Raw genomic sequence first — 12,342 nt, 5'->3', positions numbered from 1 at the left:
TGGTATCCTTAGCAAATTATTGGGAATAAACTCACTCCCAGAGAAGTCGTGGTTTGTCTCAGAGAAGTCGAATCACAGAATGAATTACAGAATGGTTTGGGTTGGAAGGGACCTTAAAGATCAATAGTTCCAACCGCTCACACCTTCCACTAGACCAGGTTGCTCAAAGCCTTGAACACTTCCAGGGATGGGGGTAGACACAACTTCGCTGGGCAACCTGTGCCAGTGTCTCACCACCCTCACAGTAAAGAATGTCTTCCTAATCTACATCTACCCTCTTTCAATTTAATACCATTCCCCTTTTTCCTGTCACTACATGCCATGTCAGTTGTTTGTTTACTATTAGTGTCACCTCAAGGGCTCTTTAACCCTAATACCTTGTCCTTTCTTATATCCTGTTAGTTTAAAGAGAAAAGTCGATTTTCATTTTTCTTCTCATTATTGGCACTGGAGAGGGGATAGTGCTGTTCAGAGATTACCAGTGCCAAGATCAAGCTAAGGGTGCTATAGAAAATGAGGATACATCTCCACCTGAGAATTCAAAACCTAAACTGAATAGAAGTTTAGGAGCTGAGAGAGTCCAGGTCTTCTTAAAAATGAGAGCAAGGGGAGGTATTTCACACTTAGAAGAGTGCTACTTCAGCATTTCATGCGCCTCACATGCTGTGCTCTTATTTCCTTATCTTTCTCACTATACTTGGGAATGATAAATTAAGCCCTGAGAGATGCAGATTGCCTTAACTGACCATAATGGATATTGAGATGAGACAGTCGGGAAATCATTTCATTGAAAAGACAGCGAAGCACTAGCAGCACTCCACTATGGGAGTTAGACCCACCCTTGAAACAGATTTGTCTAGGTAAGGCTGGTGATCCTTTGGAGCAGTATGGACTATTATGATCTTTTGATGCTCTTTCTAACCCTATATTGTTATTTCCAAGCAGAAATCAACTATTTACAAGCTAAGTGCACTTGTGACATGGTAACCCGGTTTGTTGTATGACTATTCCCACCACGCTGGTCTCAAGGTTGGCACAACCAGGAACAAGAAGATAAGTGGTTTAGCATGTATAGTAGAAACTTCAGAGGTACTCCCCTTCCAGCCCTGTGGGCCACTTCGTTACCTCCTCTGCCCGCAGGACTCACCCTAATTCCAACAGAATCAAAGTACAGCATGGAAGTGTTCAGGGCGAACTGTGCCCTGCCCTCTTCATTTGTTGTGTAGTTGACTTCCTGGTGTCCTTGTAAAGAAATCCTCACGATTTCATTGGCAATTGGAGCACCAGACCCATCCACTAGTTTCACCTGGAGGAGCAAAAAGAGTACAGTATAGAGGGAGAGGAATACCTGTCAGCTGAACAGACCAACAGACCACCAGGCTAAGGATGTTGGTCTCACATCAGACAAGAAGCCTCCACTGTACTTCACATGTACAGCACCTGTCTCTTTCAGAGAGCTGCAGACTTCCTGAATCATTTTTTGGCCCTTTCTTATTTCCGCCTCTGGGTCAGAGGAGTGGACTTGGAGACTGATATGTACTCAGACCCCTTAGATCTCCTATTAAACAGGCAACTGGAAAAGCAGAATTGTACTTGACTGGAGAAACAGAAGCCCAAGGGCAAAGGGGTAAGCAGAATGAGGGCTGTGATCTCAGCTGCTGTTCCCCAGTTCAAGAGCCTGCAGAGGAGAGGGGCACCACAGGGATTAGGAGCACTGACATCCAGCATCTTTGCAGAGGTGGGGCACGTATCCATCCAGGATACATAGCTCAGGCGCATGTTTACTTGGCTCTCATGGCATTCCATTCTCATGGGTTCCCTACCTGCCCAAAGAAGGGGAGTCCAGGTTTGTAGTGGGAGTCTGAATGCTCAAAGGTGATTTTGGTAATAGTGGTTGTGATCTCAGAGAAGCTTGATCCAGTCAACTCCACTCCTGCAGGAAGAAGCATGAAGAATTAGTTTGCCACTGCCTGACCAGAATTACTTTTATTCCAGGCCAATCCTCCTTTGCTGGACAAGCAATTTTGTTGATTCTCCTGGCCTCCACATAGGAAAACATTAGGATTCCACAAAAGCAAGAGTCTGCTTTTCTCCCTCATTCCTACTTGGCAGACCCCTCTGCTGGTCTTTCCCAGGCCTATTACATGGCTCTTTGATCCAGATGATGTATACCTGTCTCCTCTTCTTTAATCTTAGCCTCCACACGGAGCTTGTTCTCATATCCACTTCTCTTAAGCTGGAATAATTTGGTCTTTATCATTTCAGAAATGCAGCCATAGTTGTCTGTCTGTTGAAGGAAAACAAACAAGACCATTACAGTCTCATTTATATAATGTTTATCCAACTTAATAAATCCATCACTGTGCATTGCTCTGAACTGGAAGAGAAGGCCATAACCTCACAGACTATTCCCTCTCATGTTTCTATGAAAACTGGAAAAGCACATAAGTAACTTGGCAAGGAGCATTTTGGAGTACTTGCAGCAACATCAGAACAAAGAGTTTGCAACCTAGAAGATTTTTTGTGTATGTGTGTGTGAAGTTTAAAATTGCAAGCACTTGATACAGAAGCGTGGAGAATCATTCAAGTGTTTACCACACAGGAAATGTTCACCAGGCATCAGGCACATTTAGCTGCTGACTTAAAATGCACAAGCTGTATGAGTGACACAAACCAAAGCCTGTGTATGTGTAGAAAGGAGATGACAGCTGGAAAAGTATTTCCAAGGCTTGTCACCTCTCTTCAGCATCTTCATGTACAAGGCAGGTCTCCACAGAAAAAGGAGTAGATGCCTGGAACAAGGTTAGCACCACAGAGTTCATATTTTCTTTTAACTTAGGTAACAAAAGCAGTAGCAGAGGCAATTGTGGGGATCATACTGTGGCAGACCCCAAAGACCATAAGAATGTCTTCTGCTTGCTTTCTTGTCCTGGCATATTTCCACAATTGCTGTTACCCCAGCTTCTGTCAGTTAAGCTAGTGCTGTTGAACTGCCAGTGCTCCAAACACCATTCAGTTTCGCTCTTGCAGACTGGCCAGTCTAAAGAGTGAAAAAAGTTGTATTTTTCTTCTGCTTGACTTCAGTGCTGCTTCTAAACCCATATTCCTTTCCTTCTTGTTCAAACTGCATCACCCCTCCCCTGGTTTCTGCTCCTTTCCTGCTTCTAACACCAACTTCTGATGGCACACACTCTAGTGTAAGCCAACCCCAACTCTGCTCTCATCGCTCATGCCTTTTCTATCTCACTTCTCTCTTATACTCTCTGCACTCCACCTGACCTTTTTTTTGTTTCTTCCGCCTCTTCCTTCTCCATCAGCTTCTTGCCTTTACACACATCTTTCTTACTGCACAGACCTTCCCCCCTTTTTTGCCTTTCACATTTCATCTCGCACCCAATCTTCCCCTCCTTCAGACTTCCTTAAAATACATGGAGTCTCTGCCCTCTTCACTCTGTGCTTGTACATACTCAGAGGAAGCCTGCACCTACAAGGCATGCTCAGTAAACCACACTTTCTCCTATCACTCTACCCACATGAGAAATCATGACTCACCTTTCCAGAGAACTCATCACACACTGCTCTCGCTTCTTCTCCATAGCAGGCAGTGGATGCGTGTTCAAACTTCCTGCAGACACGGAAGCTCACAAGACCAGGAACAGGCTTTCCAAATGTGTATCTACCAGCAGGATTGAAAGAAAAATAGAGCCATTCGAAATGTAAGAAGAATGGGAAAAAATTACTAGCTTAGCCCCTGTCAACCAGGACTCTTCCCTAGAACTGCCTCCAGGATACAACAGGGTCACCACAGGAAATAAAATGTAGAAAGAAATTCAGTAACATTTTAGGATCAAGCTGGGCAACAGAGAGGCAGGAGCACTAAATCTTATAGTCCTGATTGCAACCCTGGGAATAACATGTAAGTCTTCGCAATTCATTTACCCTAATGCTGATTTCGTTGAGAGTACCCCTCATCTTGGAGAACATGCTGCAAATATTTACCCCACCGCCCAATTCTGGCAGAACTGGTTTGTGTCTGTATGTGCACTGAGTCTTTTGGCTTGTTCTTCAGCCAAAGCCATGGCTTTTCCTGCAGGATATGTGGAACATTGCTATGCAGAATTGCATGAGGTGCCCCAAGGGAAAGAGGGCAGCTCCATCATTTATGGTTTCCTTTCAGTGACGACAAGTAGAAACCACAGTTAAAACATCACTCCCAGGTAAACTAAACTGAAGAGCTCTTCCCTAGCACTCTGGCTGGTCTGAAATCCTCTATGACTCAAAAAATACGCAAAAAGACCCCTCCCAAAATCCAGAGGAATATCTTTCTACATGTTACGTACAAAGTGTCCCAAGCAATAATTGTTGCCTTTTGTCTAATGGTAGATGTAGTCTCTTTGGTACTGGGACCCCAAAATGATTAAGAAATATAATGAAGTATCATATCCCAATCTCCCAACCGGACTTTCAGCAGCAGTTGAAGAAAAACCTGAAACCAAGAAGGACTTTAAAAAACGACACTCACAGACCACAAACTGTCACCTTCAGCTTCTCATCAAGAATGGTGATCACCTTGGGCATTTTCACTGTTACTTCAAACTTTGGCAGCACTGCAGCAGAACCAAAGGAAAACAGTCCATGATGTGGTGGGGGGTAACATAAGAACGAGACACGAAGGCTGCTCAAAGGCTATTCTTACAAATGGCCTGAAACCCATTCGCACCTGAATGGTCAGATTTTAGAGGCTTCTGTCACCTGTACATCCCACTGTCATCAGCAAAAACCACAGGCGCTCAACCAGCCACTGTGCCAGCTAAGAAGACAGCATTATTCCACCAGCTATTAAAATACAGCAACTTCTTAGATAACACATGCCTTATCAGTCCCACAGCAGTAGGACACAGTAAAATAGAGAGTTAAGTCAACAGAATTCTTCCACACACATACAGAGCTGGGACTGCAGCCTGGTCTCTGCATTTCCAAAGCGCGTAGATCTTGCCAATTTGAAAAATCGGAAGACCCCATAGCTTCCCTGGTGACTTAGCACAGGGTGACATCACATCCAAATCCGGCTGCAGGAGGGGAAGTGGATGGTGACTTGGGACAACTAGGAGGGATTCAGGGCACAGAGCATGGTAAGAGTCCTGTAACTGAAAGAGATCAAAGGACTTCCAGACTCATCTTCCAGGACTCATCTCTGCTGCATGAGCCAGATCACGTCAGACCATATAAAAACAGCTGCAGCTGCCTTGCTGGGGTGGGAAGCTACGTTGGTTGCAACCATTTTCTAGCCAAGCAGATGGAACTGGCATAGTGGGGAGAGCACCAGAGAGAGGTTAAGACACAAAGGTGTGCTTGGGAGGGAAAGGACACAGTGACATTTTTCCAGCCATCCTGGTCAGATCTACCATGTGTTCAGTTAAGCTTTTATACCCCACAGGACTAGCTGTTGGGAACTTGAAACTGCAGCAACAGTTACCATACTCCTCCACAGAGAAAGGATGCCGAATTGTCTTCCCAGAGGCCTTCTGCACCACTACTGTGTAGGTCCCTTGCATAGGTTCAGAGGTGAGGTTGAAGAACAGCTGGATTAATCCCATCTTTAATTCTGCGTTTGTCCACTGGTAGAGACGGTTTTTCTTTGGGTCCTACAGGTAATGTGATCACAAGGATTGTGAGAACAGGAAGAGTCTGCAACAAGAACTAAAAAACATTAGCAAAAGCAATGAGAGGACGCCCACCCCAGTGTCTCAGGGGGCTGCAGGGCAGGAGTGGGGGGCTCTGGCAGAGTTGTGTATGTGTGGAGCCCAGGGCTAGACAATAGAAGGAGCTGTAACATGTACATGGTTACCACCATATGAGTTAAAGCTCTGTATATTTGAATTAACATAATAGACCCACTTAATACACAAAATAGACAAGAATCATGTTGATGCAACCAGTAGTTATTCTGCCAGGTTGAGGTGCAATAGGTGTGAACATGAATTGAATGTTTGTACATACCTCAATATATACCAGCGGAAACTAGAAAAAGAAAAAAGGAAACAGCATATTTAGACAGAGTGCGAGCAACGCAGTCAAATGACCAGCGCTATGTCCACATTTCAGGGAACAAGCTGATCACCCAATGGAGTAAGGAAAAAATTCCTGGTATGGAGCAACAGAGCCTTTTGAGGTACATCAATGTGGGGGAGGCAATTCTTTGTATCAGCAGAAAAGTCAGGTGAAATTACTAACTCTGGATGATCTGCAATACTAGTCACAGTAGGTGTACACCGTGATAATGGCAGATTTGCTCACTGCTGAGGTGTTTACACCAGCGCTGTTCATTTGCAGTTTGTCAAACTTTACAAGAGTGCAGAGGACAGCATTATGCAGAAATTTAAGAACAGAGCCTGTTAACAAGATCTGAGGTAACCCAGGAATTGCACAATTATCTCGGTGTACTAAGAGCTCTCCCCAAAAGACACTTCTTCCCTCTCTTTACCCACGTAAATGACTTAAGACCAAACAACTAGTGAAAAGGAAGCATCACACTTACCATCTCATTCAAGGGACGGAAGTTGTTATCTAGCGAAACGATTCTGAACAGGACTGATGGAGAAAGGCAGACAGTGAGGTTCCACAGCATAGTCACCAACCAAAAAACATCAGTTGAAAAAACAAATGGTACAACAGAGAACAGACCTGTTCTCTTCTAAAGAAATTCCATTCACCAGAAAGCTAAGTCATGCTAGAAGCTTACCCATGTAAGAAATTACATGAGTAAGAGGATGTTAAGAGCAAATCCATGGCAGTGCAAACACCTTACTGATCATGGGCATCAGAATCTTGTTAATCAGGACCAAATTTAAATTTAAGTTGCCTTTGCCTACTTTGCAAGGATACATTTTCACATTGGAATTCACAGGGGTCTTTTAATTTTGTTACAACTAGACTGACTTCTTAGGAAAGATGAATGCAAGCAGATTATCTCAGCACTTGGCTGCAAGTTTGTGCTGGCTCTGGATGGATAGAGAATTCAGTGCCTCTTTTAGGACACTCATTTCTGTCAAGGCCAAATTTAGATCAATGACCCAGAAGAAATAAATGGCTTATATAGTTCTCTCTGTCTTCATTGAGCAAAAACAGCTGCTGCTTTGAAAACTATTTCATGACCTAGTCTGAATTTTGGCCCTGTTCTCTGCATCTAGTCTTTCTCCAATTTTAATGCAGACCCTGCATGAGCTACAACAACAACAGAGCCCCCAGTGACAGAGGGAGTGTGTGCAGGTGGCCCAAGTATGCGCATGTATCTTAAAGTTCCCCAGATTGCTCCTACATGGAGCATTAAAAACATAAGCCTCAGCCATGAGGTTGCAGTTCTGACCCCCACTGAAAGCAGTCAGCCTCTGTCCAGCATAGTCCAACAGTTTCAGTATGAATTTTTGCTTCAAATACGTCTCCACCCCTTCCCTGGTACCTGTCTGTCCGGGCTTGTAGATGGGTTTGTCTGTCTGGACGAAGACCAAGCTCTCAGAATCCTTGACCAGCACCGACTTGCGGCTCCTGAACTGCAGTGTCTCCCCCTTCACCGTCACCGTGATAAATGTGAGCGGTGACTGCCTGTTTGATTTTGGAAGCTGGAGAGTAAGAAGGCAACCCTGTTACAGACCACCTTTAACAGCTTCCTGAACTGAACTGGCCTTTATGAAATACATCTAATGTAATCCTGATGGACCCAACACAAAGGTGAGGGGAACTATAACCAGGAACAGAGGCTGATCCTTACTTGCCCCATATTCTTACTCATTCCTAGTGCTATGCAGTGATTACGCAAGTGTCATGCAGCAGAGGAACTCCCAGCTCTGCCACCCAATTTTAAGAAATTCTTACTGCCCTAGCCAAAGCCGTTCTGTCCTTTTCCTTTTGACATTCACAGGGGCAATGGAATAGTCCCCCTTCTCTTTCAGATAATGTCCCTAGTCCTTGCAAACCAGACATGCCAGATCTCTCTCCAAGTGATAAAATTCAGTCTTCAGCCTATATGTGACAAACCCAGACACAGATGCCAACCTGTTCAGTGTCCTGAAGACCAGTACTTTGGCCTTCAGACCAAAGACATAATCTATGCTCTGAGACAGATGACCAAGTTTCGTCGTTCCCTATGACTTGTTACACTGACTGAGGCTGTCAATTACATTAATTATGAATTTTGTGCTTCACTCTCTTTTTCAGGCACAGGCAATCACAGCTTTGTGATTCTTACATTCTTACATTAATTCAGTGTATTATATGCATAAGGCAAGAAGTATCTGAGCTCCAAAAGCTCTACCCCAATTTGAAAGCACTCAAGTGACAATTTGTGGCTGTTGAAGGATGAAATGGAGAACCATTTGAAGAAGCTGTGCACCAAACAGCCATCAGGAGTGTCAATACTAAACCCACTTCTTTTTCCTGGCCTTTCCTTCTTCTGTCCTAGAGAGAGGCTGGCTTTCCAGGATTCAGCATTTCCCATTCAGCCAGCATGCTAAGGAGCTCTCACCAGTGAGAGGCTGTTGAGGATGGACATGCACATACCTTTGGCCAAGAGGGAAGTGAATACCTACACAGTGTTACTCTGGTCATTACTACTCATTGCCCTTGCAGTTTACCCTTGGCACAAGGGACCATCCCCCAAGGATGACATACTCACAGAGAAAGGGATGCAGGTGAACACATCCTGCTCTGACACCACATCATCAATCAAGCTCCTGTTTTCCCCTTGATACTCGAGTGTGGCACTCAGCGTCACGGACTCGTTCAGGTGGGTCAGCTGAACACAGACTTTCTCAGGAGAATCGGTGCGTATCAGAAAGGGCAGTAGCACCATATACTGCCTAGGAACAGGGGAGAAGGACAGGTCAGAGGAGCGGGAAGAACTAACAGGAGCTGTACAGAACGAACAAAGAAACCAATCCGATGACTACAGCCTTCACTGTACGGGGAAAGAGGTGCATTTTCTAGAAGTGTAACAGGTTTTCCAGCATGTCTGTAACAGCAGGGGAAAGCAGAGAAGCCAGTCTCCAAAGTAAAACACCACAGGAAATCCTCAATGCAAATGCCTGGAAGGGATAAGTTTTTCCATGTCCTGGTACTTCCTGCTGGGACCCCGAATAACGCCAGTGGGGAAAAGTCGATTGTCACCTTTGCTAGACACTGTTAGCAGGATTCAGGAGCCACACAAGTGCCGGTACCTGGTGCATAAATGCCATCACTGCAAACCACCTGTAGCACTACCCTCATTCCTCGCAGAGACCCGAAACTGCCACGGCGTGGTGCCAGATCTTCAGCAAAAACAGTCGAGCACTTTTCAGGTTTTCAGGGAAGTAAGCCCCTGTGTCTCAGCCCAAGTAGGGGGTCCCTGCTCAGCCCTATGCAGTCCCCCTCCCAGCGGAGCAACTTGCCGGTGGTGTCCTAGTGCCCGGCGCTGCAGCTGGCTATCAAACCTGATCCACCTAATGGCAACCAACAGTGCTGCCTTTTGGGTGAGCAAGGACTGGCCTCTGAAGGGCATCCCCAGAGCACCAAGCAGCTGGGAGAAGAGTCCTCAAAATCTCAGCAATAAGGTAGGGCATTACCTTTGGCAGTAGGGGAGGCTCTAACACCTTTTCGTCCATCAGCTGGTCTGCAGGGAGAAAGATCTGGCCCCTCAAATCCCAACCCTGCTATCTGCTTACCCTGCATTTGATGAAAGCCCTGCAGCACAGCCTTTGCTTTGCTGGGGAGGAAAAGATATTGCCCAAAAGACACTGCCAAAAACCCAAAGGAGAAAGTCTCTGGGATGTCAGGACCCCTCATGTGCTGCTCCTGCCATACATGTACACACATGCACACAACGCATGCTCCCTTCATATACAAACAGGGCAAAAGGGGATGAAGGGATGCAGTACAATATACTCTCACAGATCTTAACAGTCACTGTTTTACAGTGCCATATAGCCCTGGGTGATGAGGGAATTTTCATTTCATTGGCCGAGCTGAAAAATGTGAATTAAAAAATAAAAACATTTCTGGTCATGCCAGATCTGTTATTTGTTCCTTTTCTTATCATTATAAATCAAAAAATACACTCACATCTCCTGGGTAGCCTAGGAATAGGGTAGCCAGCCCAAAATGAAATCTTTCATTGTCTTTTAGAAAAAGTCTGTCGCTTAAGAACAAAACTGAATATGTAAACAGTTATAAAAAGTTGCCTTTCAAAAGAACCAATTTTATGCAGAAAACTTTGTTGAATCCTGTCAATTCACTGAAGCAGCAAAAGGTATTCTCATATATGTTTCCCTCTTTTTCTCCTTTTATTTTCTTTTTTTTTCCCCTGAAGTTTTACTGGTATCTCAGTTTCACAGACTGCTTGGGGTCCCCCTGAAGCACTGTTTTTAGTTTCTGAAGCACTGAAGTTTCTGTTTGTAGAAGACATTTTACCCCACCCCAGTGTCTTTATCCCTGTGTAAAAAAGTAGGCAGAAGTCACAAATCAACAGACACAGGAATGCAGCCCAGGCCTCCTGCATGCCCCGAGACCCCCCCCTGCGTAGCTTACGGCTCTGTGGTGGGTGAGGTGTCTCCAGGGAGGAAGAAGAGGAGAAGGAGGAAGATGCTTGGTTTGATGAGCAGCCCATCCTTCCCCATGGTGGTGGTGAGTCAAGCAGACACCCAGTCTGGTCCGATGCGGTGCTGCTTGTGCTTCCCCTCTGCTCTCCGAGTCAGCCAACCCCTTTATACTCCCCTCTGCAAACAGCCGGGGGGCTGGAGGAGATAAGGGCTGGGGGCCAGGCCCCATCCAACAACAGGGAGAGGCGTAAGGAGGAGCTGGAACTAGCCGCTCTGCAGCTCTGAGTCTGGGCAGAGGGCCAGGTGCTGGGGGGGGAGGGAGGGGAGGGTGCCCAGCAGGCTGGAGTTGTCTCTCTTTTGGGGCAGGGCGGCAAGCAATGGTGGAGGAAAGTGGTAGCTAAAGAAAAGGGCTAACAGCAGAGGAGAAGGGGAACGCCTCCATTTCTGGCAGGGCTCCCTGTGTGGAGCTGGACACCGCGCTGGTCATGGAGGCTGCTGGAGAGGCAGGAGCACTTTGAATTGCTTCAAACCAGGAGCAGGAGATTGACCTGCAGGTTAGGAAACAAGAGTAGGTGCGCCTAACGCCCACTTACAGGCAGGATCTGAAAGCAGGGAATGCAAACTCCAAAAATTCCAAAAAACATCCCCCTCCACCCACCCTGCTCCCTTGTGCTCTCCATTCCTGGTCCCACGAGGGCTAAATGCCAGGAAAAGGGGCCAGAGAGTGCCTCGACAATCAAGCCATCTATGATAATCTGGCCTTCACCCTGACAGAAACAGGGACAGTGACATGATGGGAAGCTGCCAAAAGTTCAACCTGTTAACAGCATGTAACACATTAACCAGTTCCCCAGAGCAGCAGCTACCTTCACACAGCAGAAGAGACGTGGCCTGGGTCTCGCCTTCCTTGTACCGGTTCGTGTTCCAGAAGTTATTGGCACATCTAGATCACATTACTGCTATTTGATGGAGTCCTTCCGGTTTTCATTATGTGAAAATCCACGTAATGCACTGTGATAGGCAATGTTATATCACAGAGGGAAATTTCTTTTTGACCATTGTCTTTACTGTCTTTACCTTGGTCTGCAGCAAGAGAATCAATAGCTCTGGTAATTATTACCCTTGCATGGCAGTAGAATATCTGTTTTACTTATAGCACTAATGCAAACTCTGAAGAATGGAGAACTGTGTTAGAGGATGTAAAGCATAATTTTCAGATTAAAACGGGTGCAGGATAAAATTATTACCTGTCTGTCCTCCTCTGCTACTATCTTCGTAAGTTTGGTAAGCTCAGGAACTTTGGCATTAAGAAATCCAAGTGCAGTGTGATAACAAACCTGCATTACAGACCTCCTTCTGCCCTGCATGGGAAAGGAGAGGATAACGGTGCAAGTCCAGTTTCCTTGGGGACTGCACAAAAGACAGCCCGGGCTTGTGCTCTGCTTTCTCCATCTGATGCCTAAAGGTTGCTCTGCCTGCCCAAAAGAAATGTAACCCAGGAAGACCTGCCTCACCCACAGAGACAGGATTTGTACATAGGGTGGTCAAAGCCTTTTTGAAGGTGACACTTTACATTGGTTTGAACAGGTCAGGAGCCAGACTGATTGGACACAAACCTTACAGGAAAGAGATGCTGAACTGCACACAACAGAAGCTAGGGCTACCCTTTCTGGCAAATAGCCAGACGGCTCACACTGCTCACAAGGCAGCTCCTGGTCATTAGGACCTTGGTCAAAAATGTGCTGTGTAGCTAAAATCTGAAGAGAAATGTTTT

At 45.7% G+C, this 12,342-nt stretch overlaps 1 protein-coding gene across 2 annotated transcripts in view; it reads right to left on the bottom strand.

The window, feature by feature from the left end:
• A2M (alpha-2-macroglobulin) overlaps positions 1-10,728 on the bottom strand; it is a 30,751-nt gene extending 20,023 nt beyond the window's left edge. Inside the window, exons 1-11 of one of the 2 annotated variants that reach the window (XM_040595057.1) lie at positions 10,558-10,728; positions 8,672-8,855; positions 7,460-7,619; positions 6,539-6,591; positions 6,001-6,021; positions 5,477-5,645; positions 4,523-4,607; positions 3,553-3,676; positions 2,173-2,287; positions 1,824-1,933; positions 1,148-1,306 (exon numbers count right to left, since the gene is read on the bottom strand). In XM_040595057.1, the coding sequence (XP_040450991.1) occupies positions 1,148-1,306; positions 1,824-1,933; positions 2,173-2,287; positions 3,553-3,676; positions 4,523-4,607; positions 5,477-5,645; positions 6,001-6,021; positions 6,539-6,591; positions 7,460-7,619; positions 8,672-8,855; positions 10,558-10,646 (1,269 nt within the window). In that variant the 5' untranslated portion in view covers positions 10,647-10,728. The remainder of the gene's footprint in view (positions 1-1,147; positions 1,307-1,823; positions 1,934-2,172; positions 2,288-3,552; positions 3,677-4,522; positions 4,608-5,476; positions 5,646-6,000; positions 6,022-6,538; positions 6,592-7,459; positions 7,620-8,671; positions 8,856-10,557) is intronic. The other variant, XM_040595056.1, reaches the window with a different exon arrangement.
• Positions 10,729-12,342: the final 1,614 nt, after the last annotated feature.

This window comes from Falco naumanni, chromosome 5 (genome assembly GCF_017639655.2).
Source record: "Falco naumanni isolate bFalNau1 chromosome 5, bFalNau1.pat, whole genome shotgun sequence".
Lineage (NCBI taxonomy): Eukaryota > Metazoa > Chordata > Aves > Falconiformes > Falconidae > Falco > Falco naumanni.
This window is presented reverse-complemented; position numbering and strand designations above follow the sequence as displayed.